The sequence below is a fragment of the Lissotriton vulgaris genome, chromosome 11, assembly GCF_964263255.1.
Source record: "Lissotriton vulgaris chromosome 11, aLisVul1.2, whole genome shotgun sequence".
In the NCBI taxonomy this organism is placed as follows: Eukaryota; Metazoa; Chordata; class Amphibia; order Caudata; family Salamandridae; genus Lissotriton; species Lissotriton vulgaris.
The window spans coordinates 352723395-352743841 of NC_141699.1; the positions used below are offsets into that span (position 1 = coordinate 352723395).

At 45.5% G+C, this 20447-nt stretch overlaps 1 protein-coding gene across 1 annotated transcript in view; it reads left to right on the top strand.

Moving 5' to 3' along the window:
* The first annotated feature begins 600 nt into the window (after positions 1-600).
* The window catches only part of LOC147679761 (uncharacterized), a 204905-nt gene continuing 185058 nt past the window's right edge, over positions 601-20447 (top strand). Inside the window, exons 1-2 of the mRNA XM_086942475.1 lie at positions 601-978; positions 3948-4085. Coding sequence (XP_086798601.1) covers positions 601-978; positions 3948-4085 — 516 coding nt within the window. The remainder of the gene's footprint in view (positions 979-3947; positions 4086-20447) is intronic.

The following is a 20447-nucleotide window of genomic DNA, read 5'->3' on the forward strand; positions in this document are numbered from 1 at the left end:
GCTGATGTGAGTTCACTATACACATCTATACCCCATGCGGGGGGCATCGAAGCAATAGAACAGGCCCTACTCAAAAGCACCATTCACCCTGACATGCAAACGTTTCTAATGGAACTAATGATATTTACCCTATATCACAGCTACTTTAAAGTCGACAATCAGTGGTTTTTGCAACTCTCAGGAATGGCGATGGGAAACTGTGCCGCCCCGTCCTACGCCAATACCTACATGGAGAATTTTGAAACAAAATATTTGTATACCAACCCAAGTTTCCTAAAACACACGAAACTATTCTTACGGTACATTGATGACCTATTTTTCCTATGGGCAGACACCAAAGAATCTCTCCACAATCTCTTGATGGAGACCAACACTAAAGATCCGCGGATCAAACTCACGTGGTAAATCAGTGAAACAGACATCGCCTTCTTAGATGTCCACATTAAGAATACGGCTGACGGAATCGTTACGGATCTTCACAGAAAGAGCACAGACCGAAATAATGCTCTGCACTTTACCAGCTTCCACCAAGGCTCCCTGAAAAAACACCTCCCGTACTCCCAAATGCTGCGCGTCAAGCGCATTGTATCTGACGAGACAATGGTCCACAAACGGATGATGGAAATGTCAGACAGATTCCGGGCACGTGGCTACCCAGAGACTGTCCTGCAAGATGCACAATCCCGTGTCACCAACATATCCAGACAGGACTGCCTGGCTAAGACTCACAAGAACACAGAGCAACGCATGGTCCTTGTGTCCAAATTTTCCACTGCGAGTGCAGCGTACAAAAAGATCATCTGGAAGCATTGGCCAATATTACAAAATGAACCCGATTTTCAAGGCATCTTCAATGAGCCACCTATATTTGCTCACACCAGGAGCCGAAATATTAAAGAAATATTGGCTAAGCCTACTGAGTCAACCAAACGACACCGTGGCACTCAACCTTGCTTGAACTGTGGCCACTGCAACAGTGTAATCAGGGGCAATGAAATACAACACCCCATGAAGGGACATAATATCAAATCTTCATGTAGACGCCACCTGCGATTCTACCAATTTGATCTACGCCATCAAATGCCCATGTGGCAAACTATACATAGGGAAGACTGAACGCAAAATCAAAACCCGACTTAATGAACACAAGTCTAATATTAGACTTAAAACTGAGAAATCCAACATCGCCTGCCACTTTATGGAAGCACGCCATACCATCGCCCAATTAAAATTCTTGGTCCTAGAGATTGTGCCCAAGAAAGAAGGCATAGACAATACCAAACTGTTACTCAAGAGAGAACTTGAATGGATTTACCTTCTGCAAACTCTTAAGCCCCATGGGCTCAATGATCGTACAGAATTCAGTTGCTACTTGTAACATTATCTGTATTGTACTATTCTGCTGCTTCACCTTCCTCTCCACTTCCGTTTCATTCACTTTTGTTTACCTTAATTTATTAGTTTATCTTCCCGTATATGTAGTATTCACTCCGTACCACTTGGTTTTCCCTTTAGTTTTCACCGCTCCAAGATGGCCCCCGTTACTCTCGGGCGCTAGTCCGTCATCACTGTTCATGTAATTATTAAGCAGGCTGTCTCATTCGCACTCGGGACAGCGAACGGATGACTGACTGAGAACGTCTAAGGACGCTACGCGTAACTTTAAAGTAAGATTCTGAGAAACTAAGTTTTAGATATTTCATTTTTGTTCGTTTCACTGGCGGTAACATCCCCATCACATCCCCCACCCTTCATCGTAGTTCCGCGCAGCAGCGACTTCGTATCAGCCCACACACTATATCACTCCAAGAGACTCCCCGACCCCTTTTACTGCGATACAGTCTCTCACTACCTCCCCTTTCTGCTTCCTCCTCAGCTCTCCGTGACCAAGGGCACCTACGCCCGAAATGCATTGGAGGTCAATGTTTAAATGTTACGGATTACAACAGTCTGATATGCTGTTAAATATCGGAGTCAATCATCCTTAATTGGACCATATGTATATAACAATCGAAATGAAATAAACAAAGATATATAACTGAAAGCGAAGCACTCTCGTGTGATCCACATTGGTGTGCCTCACCAGGGGATGTATTTGTGGGGCTCCGCATACACAACCACAGTGATACTTTAAGGTGTTTCAGACGGATAACACCACCCTACGAGTGCACCCAGAATTCAGAAGCATCCCATCAACCAACTAACCTACTCCTTCGTTGTGCACCCCTCCTCTTCCACTATTAGTTTATCATTGTCCCCATCACAAGGGATGGAAAACCTGTGATGACAAGGGTGAATGTGTGAAAGGTTATCCCCTCTTTTCAATAAGACAGATGAGACCTGCTTTGTGGTGAAACTCTTCAGCTGGATCAGGATTTTGGGGGCCCTGTGAATCTTGGTCTTCAGCAGAACAGGGTCTAGCTGCAAACAGATTCACAAGAGTATTATAATAATGATAAAAAGCATGCAAACAAATCACACCATCAGTAAACTTCTATAAACGTACACATACTTCGCTAGGGATTGTGGTTATTATAAAATGAATGAGTGTCCACCAGCATCTACACCATGTATCTGGTCTCCAATGTTATACATGCCATGATAAAGGTGAGCGCATAGTTCTTTGGTAACATATAAGATCCACCTGTCTTAGGTAGTTGGTTGTTTTCACTACTAAAAAGTGTACTTGATTTCTTCTGCTTGTGTCCCCAAAGGTGAACTACTAAAATGTTGAATTTGTAAATGTGAAAATGTATACTAATACTACATTTCTGACCAACCACTATGTCGTTAAGCTAAGTTTAGACAGGCAAGTACACACTTACCATTTTTAACTCCACTTGTTCATGCAGACAACACTTGATTGTCGATCTCTGTGGACCACAAACAGAAGAAATTCCCATTAGTATTCAAGGAGTGTAGAGACGAATTGGATAATTCACAAATTCAATTACAAGTCTTCATGATCTCAGTATTTTATTTTCATGACCCCTACCATCTGAGTACTGGCCATGGCAATTAGGACCTCCTCCTTCTCTGCCCTAGATGTTTAGGACTTTGGCTTTTAAAATGACAAAGATTGGACCTTATCCTGTGAAGTTAATAAGTTATCTTAACTAAATTAGAGTGGTGTAGAAATGTCTTCTTTTTTGTCGGCACAGACTAGACCATTGGTAGTGCGAGCAACAATTGAGTTGTCTTGCCTACTGCAATTCTATATTTTTGGCCTCATCACAATGTGGTCGATCATCTGCAGTGGTTTCAAAATTGGGCAGCCCACTTGGACCTCAATGTACCTAAACGCTCCTCACTTCTCAGGCTCTAAGATCCTTGCAGTGCCTTCCAGTATCCAGGCGGATTCTACTCAAATCACTGTGTACTGTGTTTAAGGTATTTCATCAGATGGATCCTCCATTTCTGTGAGAATAAGTTCCTTCTTTATCTAAACCTTTTGCTTGAGATCTGTTGAATCTCTCTCTGATGGCTCCTACGGTTAACTAGAACTGTATTGGGTGGTGGGGGGGGCCTTTTCTGTTGGGGCAGCAAAGTTATGGAACTCCTTGCCCTATTACCTTAGGATGCACGATTCACTGTTTGACTTTCAGAAAGCTTTGATGACCTGGCTGATTCCCAATTAAGCTACATTCTGTTCCCGAGACCAGTTAGTGCCTGTATACCGTCTCTGTATTAGAGTGCTTTATACCTGGATATTACATTACATGATATCACTTAAAGATACATAGAACTATCAGGTCCATAGATGTGGAGTGAAGAATATTCTGACATACAACTGTTCCAAAAGCAGGTGGTTTACTAGGTGCACTGTTAGGACACTTCTTCATGTTCTCTGTATGAAAATAGTATGAAAAGTTTGTTGGCTTTACTGAGCTAGTCTAAGCTGTAAGAACCTGCAATGGTGAATTGCTCTGTTTACTTTGATTCCGCAGGAGGCTGAAAATGATAGAATATCACCCACAGAAGTTTCCAGGGAGGTTGAAAGGAGAGGTATCAGGAGGAGGCAGAGCTTTTATCGTCCAGAGGACATAAGTTTCTCACAGTGGCCATCAATGGCTGCTACACAGCAGGTAAACCGCAGCATGCGTGGCAGTTCTTTATGTCTCTGGTCCCCATGAAAAGGCGCAGAGGCATTAGGTTTTTGTAAAATGTGGTAATACAGCACACTATTTTTTATGTTTTCGAGTGTGTGTGGGTGTGTGGTCTTAAGTCGGCTTCACTATGGGACCAGTGGCAAGTCAAGGACATCATGGGTCCTAATGCAAGTAAGAAAGCTAGACACCCATCCTCTGGGTTGGCAGTAAAAAGCAGCCGCTATGTGGGTTTCGCTCACACCCTTAATCCCTAGTGCCACTGCACCTGATGCTCTATTGATAGCTACACTCTTATCAGGAACTGATTAAAATGGGATTTAGTCGCAGACTATCTTTGTAGAGACTTGATCCCACTGTGGATTTCCCACAAATTCCCCACTGAAACGTCTGTTTTCTTTAAAAGATTTAATACAGAATCATATTTTGATTAATTTTATAACTATAATTGTAATTGTGATCCAAGTGAACATAGAGACAGAATTGTAAAAACATTCGCCAGCATGTCAAATCCAAAGCCCATTGGCAAGTTTAAACTAAATTCCACTGGCGGGAGGGGGGAGATCTTTCAAAATGAGCAGATTTGCATGCCTTACATGGCCGAGCAGAGTGTAGTGCTCGACTCCTCCCAGGAAGGAGAAGGAACAAAACATCAAAATAACACAGTTGGGGGCATATTTACAAAGAATTGGTGTAGGGCAGCGCCGCAAGTTATTTGGCTGCATTACCCTACGCCAATTAGAAAGGACAGAAATGCCCCGTGTTTACAAGATATGGTGCATTCCTGTCCTTTTAGCCAACGCTGGCACAAAGTTTGCAGCCGTAAACCAACGCAGGCCAATTGCACCATGGGGCAAGGGTGTCTGTGTTGTTGGCATGAATGTTTTTGTGCAAGAAGGAGCACTTTCCAGCACAAAACCAATCACATGCGCTGTTTTCCCCGTTCTATGTGTGCTGCAGAATGCAGCATACAGGCAAAGAGGAAAAAAGAGGAGAAATGTAAACATTTCTCCTTGTTATGCCTGCTCTAGGGAGGGGTACGTTTTTGGTGCTGCCCCAGTTTCACGCTTGTTGTAAATCTGGAGCAGTGTCAAAATCCATGGATATTGTATTGGAACATCCACAGCGTCACCCATGGCAAGCCTCCCTGTCACAATGTAGGGCAACACAGTGACTTGCGCTGCGTGGCCTTACACCTTATTTACAAGGCCATGAAAAGCCACGCTGGGTGACTTTGCGTGGCCTTATAGATTTAGGCATGGACTCTGTGCCACTAGAGCGTCAAAAAAAGTGATACACTGGTGGCGCAAGAGGCTGGTAAATATGACCCTAAACTTCAATGAACTATGCAATTTCCAGGTCTATAAATTCAGGTAAAAAGAAAGCATTGCTTCAAATCTAGTTAATTAAGACTGTATTGGAAAAAGAAGGGCATATTTACAAGTCCCTTGAGCCACCAGAGCATCACTTTTCTGACGTTCCAGTGGCACACAGTGCATGCCCATATATAACAGGCCACGCAAAGCCACCCTGCATGGCTTTTTATGGCCTTGTAGATAAGGTGTAAGGCCACGCAGCGCAAGTCGCTGCGTTGCCTTACATTGTGGCAGGGAGGCATGCCATATGTATTGCTGTGGATGGGCTCACCCAATACCCATGGATTTTGACACTGCTCGATAATTCCAACATAGTGTGAATCTGGGGCAGCGCCAAAAATGTACACCTCCCTTGAGCAGGCGTAATGAGGAGAAACGTTCACATTTCTCCTCGTTTTTTTCGCTTTCCACATGTGTTGCATTCTGCAGCACACATCGAACTAGGAGAACGCCTCCCAATCATGCCAACAACACAGACACCCTTGCACCATGGTGCAAGGATGCCTGCATTGGTGCGCAGCTGCCATTTCTGCACCAGCGCTGGCTGAAAGGACAGGAATGCACTCTATATTTTAAATATGGTGCATTTATGTCCTTTTGTCAGTTCTTTGTAAATATGCACCAGAGGTTCTGGCTTGATGGGACGAAGCAAGGAAAAGGCAAAGCTTGTGGTGAGACTATTCTATAGCATGGACAAGCAGAAAAAAAATCTTTCAAGAAATCCTGTGAACTAAAAATGCAAGGATAGGTTCCTGAAAGTTTTCGTGCACTCTGTGTGTGTGTGGTGGAGGGCAGGTGGAGGGGAGGAGACCCTAAAATTAACAGAGTGATAGGTTAAAGGGTCTCTCTAGAGTGGAGAATAAAGTTAATCACAAATGCACTTTTGAGGAAAACCTCCAGTTTACTGAAATATATGCATGTGATTCCCCTGCATCTGTGCAACAGGAAGAGTTTCCAATAAATACTCGTGCATTCAATTCTAGCATTCTTTGTGGATATTTAATCGACAGAAGTTTACTCCAGTTTGGCCCTCACATAATGGGAGCACGACTGGCCTTTCATGGACATACTTGTGCTTCATGCCCAAGGTTTACAAAATTCTAGTTTCTCTGGGAAAGAAACTGGGGGTTTCTTTGATTCTGCAGATGCTAAGTCCTCAATGTTTCTTCAAACAATCCACTCAAACACATCATCCTAATGAGATCCTTATACGGACACAAAAGTGGAGGGTTCAGATGACTGGTCATGTAGCAGACTTTATCTGGAACTGAAGTGAACAATTGTTCCTTCTACATCTACGAAAGTGTCCCTCTCTTTTATAAACAAGCAAACACAATCTACCAATGTGTGTCACTTGCTATCATCACATGCACACCGCCATTCAACCCAACAGAGAATTAGAAAAATAGGGAATGCCTCTGGCACTGGTAAACCTTTCAAGTGATCTCTGTTTCTGTTACTGCTGAATCAGGAATTAATGTATGCATCCCACCATATAACAAGCATTGGTAAAGGCAATAGGACTGACGTTGCCTGACATCTTTTTGACTTTGTCAATGTTTGTTTTTTGATGGTTTTGTAAACCTTTATTGTTGGGGAAGCTGCCAGACTCTCACCCATATACAAACAAACAAAACCCTAAAAACAAAATATATTTTATCCTCACAAAGAACATATTGCCATAATACTTGCTAGCACTGAAGGGAACTATTTTGTATGTGGATGTCCTCCTATTAAAGGGCAGAATACTATTAGAGTCTAGTAAGCCAGTTGCTGAAGTTGCCCAGCCCATTGCAATATGCTGCATGATGTACTGTATGGAAGATAATTGGGAATGTGCAATGAATGACGAGAGCTGTCCAGTAGGTAATATGTATATATATATATATATATATATATATACGCGCAAATGCAGCTCTCTCCCCAAACCAGCGCAGCAGCCGCCACAGCAATGATAGGAAAGAAAGCCACGCCACTCCAACGTCCGTTATGGGCTAAAACGATTTATTGTGCGTTCAAGGCCACCAGATCTTACGCGTTTCGGGCGTCCGCCCTTGTTCACAGATCAATATATATATATTTGAAAAGAAGAGTTGCCCCCACAAGAAGAAGCCACACCCCAAGGTTAAATTGTCCCGCCCTGGTGGGCGTATCCGCTGTTGTTCAGAATGAAACAGACACAGGTTCCGCCAATATAACATCCCCAAAACGGACTCGATGTTCCAACAATGTCTAAATGTTCGTGACACTGCGGACCTGCTTTAGTAGGCAGTGGGGCTCCTTCACGGCTCGGGCCAGCCGTTAACATGAAAAGAAGAGTTGCCCCCACAAGAAGAAACCGCACACTTCGAGCTTTTTACCATTTAATTTGGAGATTGCGTGAGCCTGCCACCGGTAGTTCCAAACATTGTATGAGTACCAGACGCGTTTCGAGCAACCACTGCTCTTGATCACTGGCATGTACTCCGGACAGCAGAAATGGAAAGCACACCACACCCCAAGGTTAAATTGTCCCGCCCTGGTGGGCGTATCCGCTGTTGCACCCTGGTTGCTGTAGTTCGCCTTTTAATCCAAACCCCAGTGGGCTCCGTCATGTCCATATAATCCCAAGTGGGGTGTTCAGAATGAAACAGGCACAGGTTCCGCCAATATAACATCCCCAAAACGGACTCGATGTTCCAACAATGTCTAAATGTTCGTGACACTGCGGACCTGCTTTAGTAGGCAGTGGGGCTCCTTCACGGCTCGGGCCAGCCGTTAACATGAAAAGAAGAGTTGCCCCCACAAGAAGAAGCCACACACGTCGAGTCCATTTTGGGGATGTTATATTGGCGGAACCTGTGCCTGTTTCATTCTGAACACCCCACTTGGGATTATATGGACATGACGGAGCCCACTGGGGTTTGGATTAAAAGGCGAACTACAGCAACCAGGGCGCAACAGTGGATACGCCCACCAGGGCGGGACAATTTTACCTTGGGGTGTGGCGCGCTTTCCATTTCTGCTGTCCGGAGTACATGCCAGTGATCAAGAGCAGTGGTTGCTCGAAACGCGTCTGGTACTCATACAATGTTTGGAACTACCGGTGGCAGGCTCACGCAATCTCCAAATTAAATGGTAAAAAGCTCGAAGTGTGCGGCTTCTTCTTGTGGGGGCAACTCTTCTTTTCATGTTAACGGCTGGCCCGAGCCGTGAAGGAGCCCCACTGCCTACTAAAGCAGGTCCGCAGTGTCACGAACATTTAGACATTGTTGGAACATCGAGTCCGTTTTGGGGATGTTATATTGGCGGAACCTGTGCCTGTTTCATTCTGAACACCCCACTTGGGATTATATGGACATGACGGAGCCCACTGGGGTTTGGATTAAAAGGTGAACTACAGCAACCAGGGTGCAACAGCGGATACGCCCACCAGGGCGGGACAATTTAACCTTGGGGTGTGGCACGCTTTCCATTTCTGCTGTCCGGAGTACATGCCAGTGATCAGGAGCAGTGGTTGCTCGAAACGCGTCTGGTACTCATACAATGTTTGGAACTACCGGTGGCAGGCTCACGCAATCTCCAAATTAAATGGTAAAAAGCTCGAAGTGTGCGGCTTCTTCTTGTGGGGGCAACTCTTCTTTTCATGTTAACGGCTGGCCCGAGCCGTGAAGGAGCCCCACTGCCTACTAAAGCAGGTCCGCAGTGTCACGAACATTTAGACATTGTTGGAACATCGAGTCCGTTTTGGGGATGTTATATTGGCGGAACCTGTGCCTGTTTCATTCTGAACACCCCACTTGGGATTATATGGACATGACGGAGCCCACTGGGGTTTGGATTAAAAGGCGAACTACAGCAACCAGGGTGCAACAGCGGATACGCCCACCAGGGCGGGACAATTTAACCTTGGGGTGTGGCGCGCTTTCCATTTCTGCTGTCCGGAGTACATGTCAGTGATCAAGAGCAGTGGTTGCTCGAAACGCGTCTGGTACTCATACAATGTTTGGAACTACCGGTGGCAGGCTCACGCAATCTCCAAATTAAATGGTAAAAAGCTCGAAGTGTGCAGCTTCTTCTTGTGGGGGCAACTCTTCTTTTCATGTTAACGGCTGGCCCGAGCCGTGAAGGAGCCCCACTGCCTACTAAAGCAGGTCCGCAGTGTCACGAACATTTAGACATTGTTGGAACATTGAGTCCGTTTTGGGGATGTTATATTGGCGGAACCTGTGCCTGTTTCATTCTGAACACCCCACTTGGGATTATATGGACATGACGGAGCCCACTGGGGTTTGGATTAAAAGGCGAACTACAGCAACCAGGGTGCAACAGCGGATACGCCCACCAGGGCGGGACAATTTAACCTTGGGGTGTGGCGCGCTTTCCATTTCTGCTGTCCGGAGTACATGCCAGTGATCAAGAGCAGTGGTTGCTCGAAACGCGTCTGGTACTCATACAATGTTTGGAACTACCGGTGGCAGGCTCACGCAATCTCCAAATTAAATGGTAAAAAGCTCGAAGTGTGCGGCTTCTTCTTGTGGGGGCAACTCTTCTTTTCATGTTAACGGCTGGCCCGAGCCGTGAAGGAGCCCCACTGCCTACTAAAGCAGGTCCGCAGTGTCACGAACATTTAGACATTGTTGGAACATCGAGTCCGTGTTAGGGATGTTATATTGGCGGAACCTGTGCCTGTTTTATTCTGAACACCCCACTTGGGATTATATGGACATGACGGAGCCCACTGGGGTTTGGATTAAAAGGCGAACTACAGCAACCAGGATGCAACAGCGGATACGCCCACCAGGGCGGGACAATTTAACCTTGGGGTGTGGCGCGCTTTCCATTTCTGCTCTCCGGAGTACATGCCAGTGATCAAGAGCAGTGGTTGCTCGAAACGCGTCTGGTACTCATATAATGTTTGGAACTACCGGTGGCAGGCTCACGCAATCTCCAAATTAAATGGTAAAAAGCTCAAAGTGTGCGGCTTCTTCTTGTGGGGGCAACTCTTCTTTTCATGTTAACGGCTGGCCCGAGCCGTGAAGGACCCCCACTGCCTACTAAAGCAGGTCCGCAGTGTCACGAACATTTAGACATTGTTGGAACATCGAGTCCGTTTTGGGGATGTTATATTGGCGGAACCTGTGCCTGTTTCATTCTGAACACCCCACTTGGGATTATATGGACATGGCGGAGCCCACTGGGGTTTGGATTAAAAGGCGAACTACAGCAACCAGGGTGCAACAGCGGATACGCCCACCAGGGCGGGACAATTTAACCTTGGGGTGTGGCGCGCTTTCCATTTCTGCTGTCCGGAGTACATGCCAGTGATCAAGAGCAGTGGTTGCTCGAAACGCGTCTGGTACTCATACAATGTTTGGAACTACCAGTTGCAGGCTCACGCAATCTCCAAATTAAATGGTAAAAAGCTCGAAGTGTGCGGCTTCTTCTTGTGGGGGCAACTCTTCTTTTCATATATATATATTTGTATAACCTACTGGTGATAGCCAGTAGGTATATATAGTTAGGACCTAGCTACCATAGGAAATCCGCAACATTCTATTGGGAATAACTTTGGTGCCGGTTGAGGAATTTGCGTGCAATTTTCCACAATTTTGGCCAGCTCCGCTGCGCTCCTTCCCTGAAAGTTTCGGGGGATTCGTGAAGTGCGGGCTGAGAAAAAAGGGGGGTCCCAAAACGAGTTTTCCCCATGTTAATTTCCATAGGACGGTCTGACAAGTCTACAGCCCGAACCTCTGAATGGAATTACACCAAACTTGGCAAAATTGTAGGGACTGGTACGCAGATGTGCCTTTGCTATGTTTGGTGAAAATTGCTCCAGTGGTTTTTATGAAAATTAACTTCAAAAACACATATATATCTATTTGAGCTCACCCTAAGCATACTCCTAAGCTTACCGGTACGCGTACCGTACGCGTACGTACGCGTACCCCTACGTGCACGAGCTGCATGCTGATTGGCTGCCACTGTCTGTCAACACTCTAAAACAGAAATTGTGGGCAGCCATCTTGTGCCTCGGTAGAGTGAGGTACAGGAAAGTAAAAAAACAAATGTGTAGAACTCAAAAAGGGGGCAGGGTAGAAGCACCCTGGCCCCCTAGGCCTGCTCAGGGGGTCCCACAAGGACCCCCAAGGCAAAAAAAAACTTTTTTCAAATGTTTTTTTTTTTTTTGCCTTGGGGGTCCTTGTGGGACCTCCTGAGCAGGCCTAGGGGGTCAGGGTGCTTCTACCCTGGCCCTTTGTGAGTTTCACACCTTTGTTTCACTGCTTTCTTGTGCCTTGGTTCTAACAAGGCACAAGATGGCTGCCAACACTTCCTGGTTTGGAGTGTTGAGAGACAGTGGCAGCCAATCAGCATGCCTTCCCGAGAAAGCTGCATGGTCATTGGCTGTCAACACTTCTAACCAGGAAGTGTTGGCATCCATCTTGTGCTAGTGTTGACAGACAGTGACAGCCAATCAGCATGCCTTCCCGATAAAGCTGCATGCTCATTGGCTGTCAACACTTCTAACCAGGAAGTGTTGGCATCCATCTTGAGTCACAGTAGACTGAGGCACAAGAAAGCAGAAAAACAAACGTGTAGAACTCAAAAAGGGGGCAGGGTAGAAACACCCTGACCCCCTGGTTTGGAGTGTTGACAGACAGTGGCAGCCAATCAGCATGCCTTCCCGAGAAAGCTGGTTTGGAGTGTTGACAGACAGTGGCAGCCAATCAGCATGCCTTCCCTATAAATCTGCATGCTCATTGGCTGGCAACACTTCTAACCAGGAAGTGTTGGCATCCATCTTGGGTCTCAGTAGACTGAGGCACAAGAAAGCAGCAAAAACAAACGTGTAGAACACAAAAAGGGGGCAGGGTAGAAACACCCTGACCCCCTAGGGCTGCTCAGATGGTCCCACTAGGATATCAATTTATTTAAAAGTAATCCGCTAATAGAATTAGCATTTAAAAAACCTTGCAAATTCACTGGACAAGTGTGGCTCATTGTTTAGAGCGGCAGACCCTGATGCAGAGGTCTAGCCCGGGACCAGAGTTCAATTCCCTGCCTCGGCGGGTCTTGGCCTCAAAAATTCCACAGACCTGATAATTCTGGCCCGGTGCCTATTGCAATCATGGAGTCCCACTCTGCAACTCTGGGCAATAGCTTGCTTAATCTCCACAACGGTCCCCACAACGCTAAGGATGCCTGGCCTCCACCTTGGGGGTGCCCAGGAGTAGAGGCCTCACAGGGAAAGCCAGGATGGGTTCCACAGCAGTATTCGTACAAGCGCCTTGAGACCCTTGCGAGTGAGTAGTGCGCTATACAAGTATCAATTTACTGATAAACTATAGGTTTAAGGCTGTATATGGTTAGAAATTAGCATTTAAAAAACCTTTGAAATTCACTGAAAAACCCATAGGTGTCAGGCCTTATATAGTTAGGAATTAGCATTAAAAAAACGTTTGAATATATAAAATGTTATCCGCTAATAGAATTAGCATTTAAAAAACCTTGCGAATTCAATGAAAAAACCATAGGTTTCAGGCCTTATTTAGTTAGGACTTAGCATTAAAAAAACCTTGCTAATTCACTGAAAAAAACATAGGTTTCAGGCCTTATATAGTTAGGAATTAGCATATAAAAAACCTTTGAAATTCAATGAAAAAACATAGGTTTCAGGCCTTATATAGTTAGGAATTAGCATTTAAAAAACCTTTGAAATTCACTCAATAAACTATAAGTTTTAGGGGTGTTATAGTTAGCTGGACATTTCACTCATACAAAACCATTGAAATTGCTCCTATATAGTTAGTTGAACTAACTATATTTCGCGCACCCGCAATCCACTGCTGATGATGTCACATATTACATCATTCATGACATGGTCAATGACATCACTGATGACATCACTGATGACATCATCCACGTGACAATCACATATACCTTTTCATACACTAGTAAAATCTTTCATCACTCTTTGTAAAATACAGAGTATCATATTTGAATCCATTGACACAGCAATACAAGTATCTAAAAACCCACTCAGTAAATCCTAGATGTATACACACATCTAATCACTTACCTGTAGATTCAATCATACATGCTGTCAATGAAAAATTCAACACTATGAAAAATACTTACTGATTTAAGTAATAAATGATGTGTGGGGGAAAGAGCCCCCACATGCCCCAGGGACCACCACCTCCCCAAGGCACAAGATATGGAAATTGGGGGGTCCTTTATGAACCCCCAAGCCCCAAGGACCACCACCTCCCCGGGGCTTTCAATATGAAGGGAGGGGGGCAGTGCGGCCCCCCCTCCATGAGCCCTCGTTGGCCCTGGGACCTCCACCCACCAAGACCGGCTCCTGCAATGTCCCGGGGTGTCCACCCCGGGACATTGCTCTTTGCTATGGCAGGGCGGGAGCCGTGCGGCTCCCTCCCTGTCATAGCAAACTCTGCTTTGCTTCTTTGAAACGAGAGCAGGGAAACCTGCTCTCACTTCAAGGACACAAGGCAGAATTGGTTTTGAGCAAGGGGAGCTGCATGTCAGCAACTCCCCTTGCTGAAAAGCAATGCCGGCTCCCGCAGGAGGTGGGTAGTCGGCAGGACCGTGGGGGCATTGGGCCTCCCCCCATGGTCCCAATCACAGAGAGCAGGCCCTGGGGGATGGAGTCCCAGGGGCCAAAAGTGGCCCGGGAGGGGGGCCCAGCACCCTTTCTCCACCACTCTGCAAACGCGTCTACAAGTTAAAGAAGTGTTTGCAATGTAATAGGTTTTGCATTCGCAAGAATTATAGCTATTGGTGATGCAAATGCAAAAGTTTTTTAATAATGTTTTTTGGAGTGGATTGGATGTACGTTGTGTGTAGTGGAATTATGTGGTATGTTGTGCAGTGAAGTTATGTGGACGGATAGTATGTGGTAGTTAGTTCATAGGAATTATGTAGAGTGGGATTACGTGTTATGGAGAGTAATTATGTGGTATGGTAGTCTGTGTTGTGGAGTAGTAACCTCAGGTTTAGTCTTCCTCGTTTTCCATAGAAGCTCAACTATGAACTCAATGAGACAAAAAAAGATGGAATCACTGAGAGGCACTTTGGACCTAGTCAGAGGTATGAGCAGGCCCATTGGAATTATGTGACTGTTTGGCTGCACCGACTTTCGCACAATTATACATTTTCTGCATTAGCCACATAATTCGTAATCTGCACTGTAATCTGCAGATTTGAACAAAAATAGCCTTGTTTCTAGCTGAAATGGATAAAACGTTACCAAAAATGCAGCGACAAGTGTTACTGCATGGTGGAAGGCCCTTTGCAAACCTAGAATGGTCACCTGTTACTTATTGCTAAATGTGGTACTTATTGCTAAATTGGTCCTAATGGTGTGTGTTAGATCTGACATCATTGCCTTCCATTTTTGATGGATTGCCCCCTCTGTTTTTATATGTGTTTGCTGGTTATATGTTTTGGGCACTGTGCCACTGCTAATCAGTGCCACAGTGCAAGTGCTCCCTATGGTAAATTAATGTATTGATTAGTGATTCCATGATTGGGTTAATTGATTTACTTGTCAGACCTTAGTACAGTGCACCATGTGTGCCCAGGTCTTGTAAATCAAATGCTGCTGGTGGGCTTTCAGCACTGGTTGTGCCATCCACAGAAGCAGCTTGTAAAATGTGCCTCAGGCCTGCCAGTGCAAGGCCTGTATGCAGTCTGTGACTGCCATGTCGACTTGGCCAAGTGCGCCCACCTGCCAGTCCCTAAACCTTTCCCTTTGCTTCATATTAGACACCCCTATGGTAGGCCCAAGGAAAGGGTGCATTGTAAGTATCAGGTAGGACATGCCCTGATGTGTGTAGCATATCCTAATAGTGAATTCCAGCAATTTTTTGTTGTTCACTATTGAAGGCTACCTGTTCTCCATAGGTTAGAATGGGTAGTTAGATTATTACATTCTTATAATCCTAACTGACTCAGGGAACATGGTAGAAATTCAAATTTTGTATGCCTGAACTGAGAATAATAAAATAGATCTTTTATTAAAGTTGGTTTTAATATTCTGTGTTTGAAAATATCACTTTTAGAAAGTAGGTATTTTCTTGCCTGTCCAGGCCTGCCTCTGCTAGGTTGTGTATTCCTTGTCTAGGTTTGTGAGTGACAGGACTGGGGGATTCCTGGACACAGGCCGGGGCAGCCCGGTGGTGAATAGAGAGATCTGCATCTACATGGGAGGGAGGAGTTGCACCTAGGACCTGAATAGAGCTGGGCCTTCCCTCTACAATGCTGGCTACATCCCCTGTGGCTTGTCTGATGTTTAAGCCCTTCACTGTGAAAGGAGAGAAGGAATCTTGTCAACAAAGTGCTCCAGAGCTGTACCTTACCTCCCCTGTCTTGGCTCCACCTCCTGTGGGGTGGCTGATGTCTCTGCCCTGCACAGTGAAAGGAAGAAGAGAGTAATGTAAACAAAGTGCTCAGGAACTGGTTTGGACTAGGCAGAGGCCTCTCTGCCTTCAGAGAACAAAGGATTTTGGGGTATAAATATTGGGACCCTGATCCCAGGAAATTAGATCACTTCTGGAACAAGAAACCTTTCTGCCAAGGAAAAGAACCAAGGAAGCTGCAGAAGTGGACTGCCCCTCTGCCAGTGTACTGTTTGCTGGGTTGGCCTACGGTGGTTGCTTCATTGACAAGGGAAAGGAGAAGGAACTTTTTAAGGACTTTCATCATCTACAGAATATTCTTCAAGGGCTTGAACTGTGCTTGCCTCCTGCTGAAGTCTCAGAGATAAAAGTATTCACCACCAGCTCCCTCTGTGAATTTCCTTGCTGGGAATTCTATCTACAGACATTTGCATGTCGCTGGGAGATGGAAGCGCGACACACCGAGAGGAAGAGTGTCGCTGCCGCAGCTGAGATCGTCGCATTGCCGGAGAAGTGCACCGCCGCATCTCTCGGGGAGCGTGTGTTCATCGAAGATGCCTGCTGTCGCATCACCGGAGAAGCGTGACGCCATCGAGAGAGTCGCCATCACATCACCCGAGAAACGTGTCGTAGGGCCTGTCGCGGCTCCAAAGTACAAAGTCGTCGCAAGGCTGCCAGGGCGTCATCCCATCGTCGTCGCATCGCCATGTCAAGGGCGCCATCTTCTCGCATTGCAACCAGATCATCACATCGCATCAAGGCGCCACCTTACGCATTGCAACGGGCCCGCAGGCCGAGGATCTACGCATCACCTCCGCACCGGTAAGGCTCACAACGCATCCCCTACTCTGCGCAGGCATTGAGGCAGGACGCAACGATTCCCCCAGATCATGGAACCGACGCATCTCCCCTTTAGCAAGCCTTTTGTTCACTTTGTGTGACGCATCCAGGTACTTTGTTGCATTTACCATCAACTTGAACTAAGCAACTTTAATTGTCTTTAAGTCAACTTTTAGTATTGTATTGTGGATTTTTGTCGTTTGTGGGCTTGTGTTAAGTCTATATAAAGAATACTTATTTTTATAAAACCTGTGTTGTGTCCATCTGTAGTGTTTTCACTGTATTACTGTGTATATTCACAAATGCTTATGAATACTGTCTCTGAGATAAGCCTGTCTGCTCCTGCCAAGCTACCAAGGGGGTGCGCATGGGTTATTAAGGAGTGTAATACCCATATCCTCACTTAGAAGTAAGGGTCCCTATTTGGACAAAGGTGACTACCATTGCAAACTAGAGACCCCCAGATCTAACACTGTGCAAGCTACTCTTGCTTCCCTCTGTGCCCCTCTTGCCTATTTCTGCATTTCTGTTGCTTCTTTCTGCACGTTTCTATCTTTTTCTGCCCTTCTGCTGACCTCATTCTGCAAATCTTATGTACTTTCTCCACCTCTCTTCCCTCTTTCTGCACGTCTTTTGCCTCTTTCTGCACCTCATTTGCTTCTTTCAGCACCTCTGTTGTCTCTTTCTGCACTCGTCTTCCCTCTTTCTGTACCTTTCCTACCTGTTTTTGATATCACTTGCCTCTTTCTGCACTTTACTTGCTTCTTTCTACACCGCTGTTGCTTCTTTCAGCAGTTCTCTTGGCTCTTTGTGCATGTCGCTTGCCTGTTTCTGCACCTCTCTTGCCTGTTTTTGCACCTCTGTTGGCTCTTTATGCACTTCACTTGCTCCTTTCCATACTTCTCTTGCCTGTTTCTGCACCCGTGTTGCTTCATTCTGCACTTTCCATGCTTCTTTCTGCACCTGTCCTGCTTCTTTCTGCACTCCTGTTGTCTCTTTATGTACCTCTTTTGACTCTTTCTGCACTTTTCTTGCCTTTTTCTGCACCCCTCCCTCCTCTTTCTGCACGTCTGTTGCCTCTTTCTGCACTTCATTTGCGTCTTTCTGCACCCCTGTTGTCTCTTTCTGCACTCATCTTCCCTCTTTCTGAACCTTTCCTGCCTGTTTGCGCATCTCACTTGCCTCTTTCTGCACTTTTCTTGCTTTAGTTCTACACCTCTGTTGCTCCTTTCAGCAATTCTTTTCCCTCTTTCTGCACATCTCTTGCCTGTTTCTGCCCTGCTCTTGCCTCTTTCTGCACCCCTGTTGCTTCATTCAGTACTTTCCATGCTTCTTTCTTCACCTTTCTTGCTTCTTTCTGCACCCCCGTTGTCTCTTTATGTAACTCTTTTACGTCTTTATGCACTTTTCTTGTCTTTTTCTCACCTCTCTTCCCTCTTTCTGCACGTCTGTTGCCTCTTTCTGCACCTCATTTGCTTCTTTGTGCACCCTGTTGTCTCTTTCTGCATTTGTCTTCTCTCTTTCTGTGCCTTTCCTGCCTGTTCTTGCATCTCACTTGCCTCTTTCTACAATGTTCTTGCATCTTTCTACACCTCTGTTGCTTCTTTCAGCAATTCTCTTGCCTCTGTGCACTTCCCTTGCCTGTTTCTGGACCTTTCTTGCCTCTTTTTGCACCCCTGTCGCTTCATTCTGCACTTTCCATGTGTCTTTCTGCACCTGTCTTGCTTCTTTCTGCACCCCTATTGGCTCTTTATGTACCTATTTTGCCCCTTTCTGCACTTTTCCTGCACCTCTCTTCCCACTTTCTGCACGTCTGTTGCCTCTTTCTGCACTTCATTTGCGTCTTTCTGCACCCCTGTTGTCTCTTTCTGCACTCATCTTCCCTCTTTCTGAACCTTTCCTGCCTGTTTCTGCATCTCACTTGCCTCTTTCTGCACTTTTCTTGCTTTAGTTCTACACCTCTGTTGCTCCTTTCAGCAATTCTTTTCCCTCTTTCTGCACATCTCTTGCCTGTTTCTGCCCTGCTCTTGCCTCTTTCTGCACCCCTGTTGCTTCATTCAGTACTTTCCATGCTTCTTTCTTCACCTGTCTTGCTTCTTTCTGCACCCCCGTTGTCTCTTTATGTAACTCTTTTACGTCTTTATGCACTTTTCTTGTCTTTTTCTCACATCTCTTCCCTCTTTCTGCACGTCTGTTGCCACTTTCTGCACCTCATTTTCTTCTTTCTGTACCCCTGTTGTCTATTTCTGCACTCGTCTTCCCTCTTTCTCTACCTTTCCTGCCTGTTTTTTCATCTCACTTGCCTCTTTGTGCACACTGCTTGCTACTTTCTACACCTCTGTTGCTTCTGGCAGCAATTCTCTTGCCTCTTGCTGCACTTCTGTTGACTCTTTCTGCCCCTCACTTGCTCCTTTCTACACTCCTCCTGCCTCTTTCTGCACTGCTGTTGCTTCATTCTACACTTTCCATGCTTCTTTCTGCACCTGTCTTGCTTCTTTCTGCACCCCTGTTGTCTCTTTATGAACCTCTGTTGCCTCTTTCTGCATTTATCTTGCCTTTGTCTGTAGTTCTCTTCCCTCTTTCTGGACATCTGTTGCCTCCTTCCGCACCTCATTTGCTTCTTTCTACAATCCTGTTGTCTCTTTATGCACTTGTCTTCCCTCTTTCTGTACCTTTCACATTAAATTACACCATATACTTTTATTCACTCACATTACACTGGCACTCACTATGTTAGACATACTCAGGTCTTCACATACACATAAGTAAACTATGTCCACTGTAAAGTGACACATAGACCTACTGCTTACGCTACATCAAGGACTAATGTAAGATTGTAAACAGTGCTATTCCACCATTTTTCAGTCTTTCACATTAGTCTTAACACATTAGGCTACTTGTGTCAGTCAAAACTGACGCAGCGCCTCTGGATTTTGATGCCTCACTGAAGTTGCGTCAGTTGTTAGGACATATATGCAGCGATGCCCCACTCTTGGGGCTGATTGTTTACAGCATATTTCCCACGGATGCATCTGAATTTCTGACGCACCTTGGGTCCTTGTGCCATGACGCCCTATGTTGTGAATATGGCACATCCATGGCATTTCTGCGCATCGTAACTATTTTTGATGCATCGCTGCCCTAATGCTGGGACACATAATTTCTTGTAAATATGCCCCCAAGTACGGTCAACCCATCTGTGACTCAAAAATGTTGATCATGAATTGGATTTGTTACACTTGGTGGTGGTCCCTAAACTAATCTTAATAAATATCCCATGCTTCCCAATCTTACTTTCATGACTGTGTGATGCATTTCCGGCTATGCCAAGTGCCTTGTGGTACAAACATTTCATATACTTCACAGCATCTAAAATCTGGGATTTTAATCCCTTGTCTCTGCTAAACAGAGCTCATCCAACCCAAACCTTTTCCTTCCTATTGTGCCTTCCAAGCGTAATAGGAAAACACAACGAGCCAATATTTGACCTAGGCTTTCCACAGTGAATTGCCCCAGAAAGTCATGCAGTAACTGCATCCGGAAAGGAATTTATTTCCATGCTAGACTGATGCAGTTCTTCACCCCTGTCATGTTCTTTGTGTGGTGGCCTTTAAAATGGCTTCCGAGGAGCAGATCAATTATGAGGTGAGGAGGGCAAAAGTGGTATGAATGAATTAAAGAAAGATGGTGTAGTGGGGGTTGTGCAGGTTGCAATGGGTTATCAC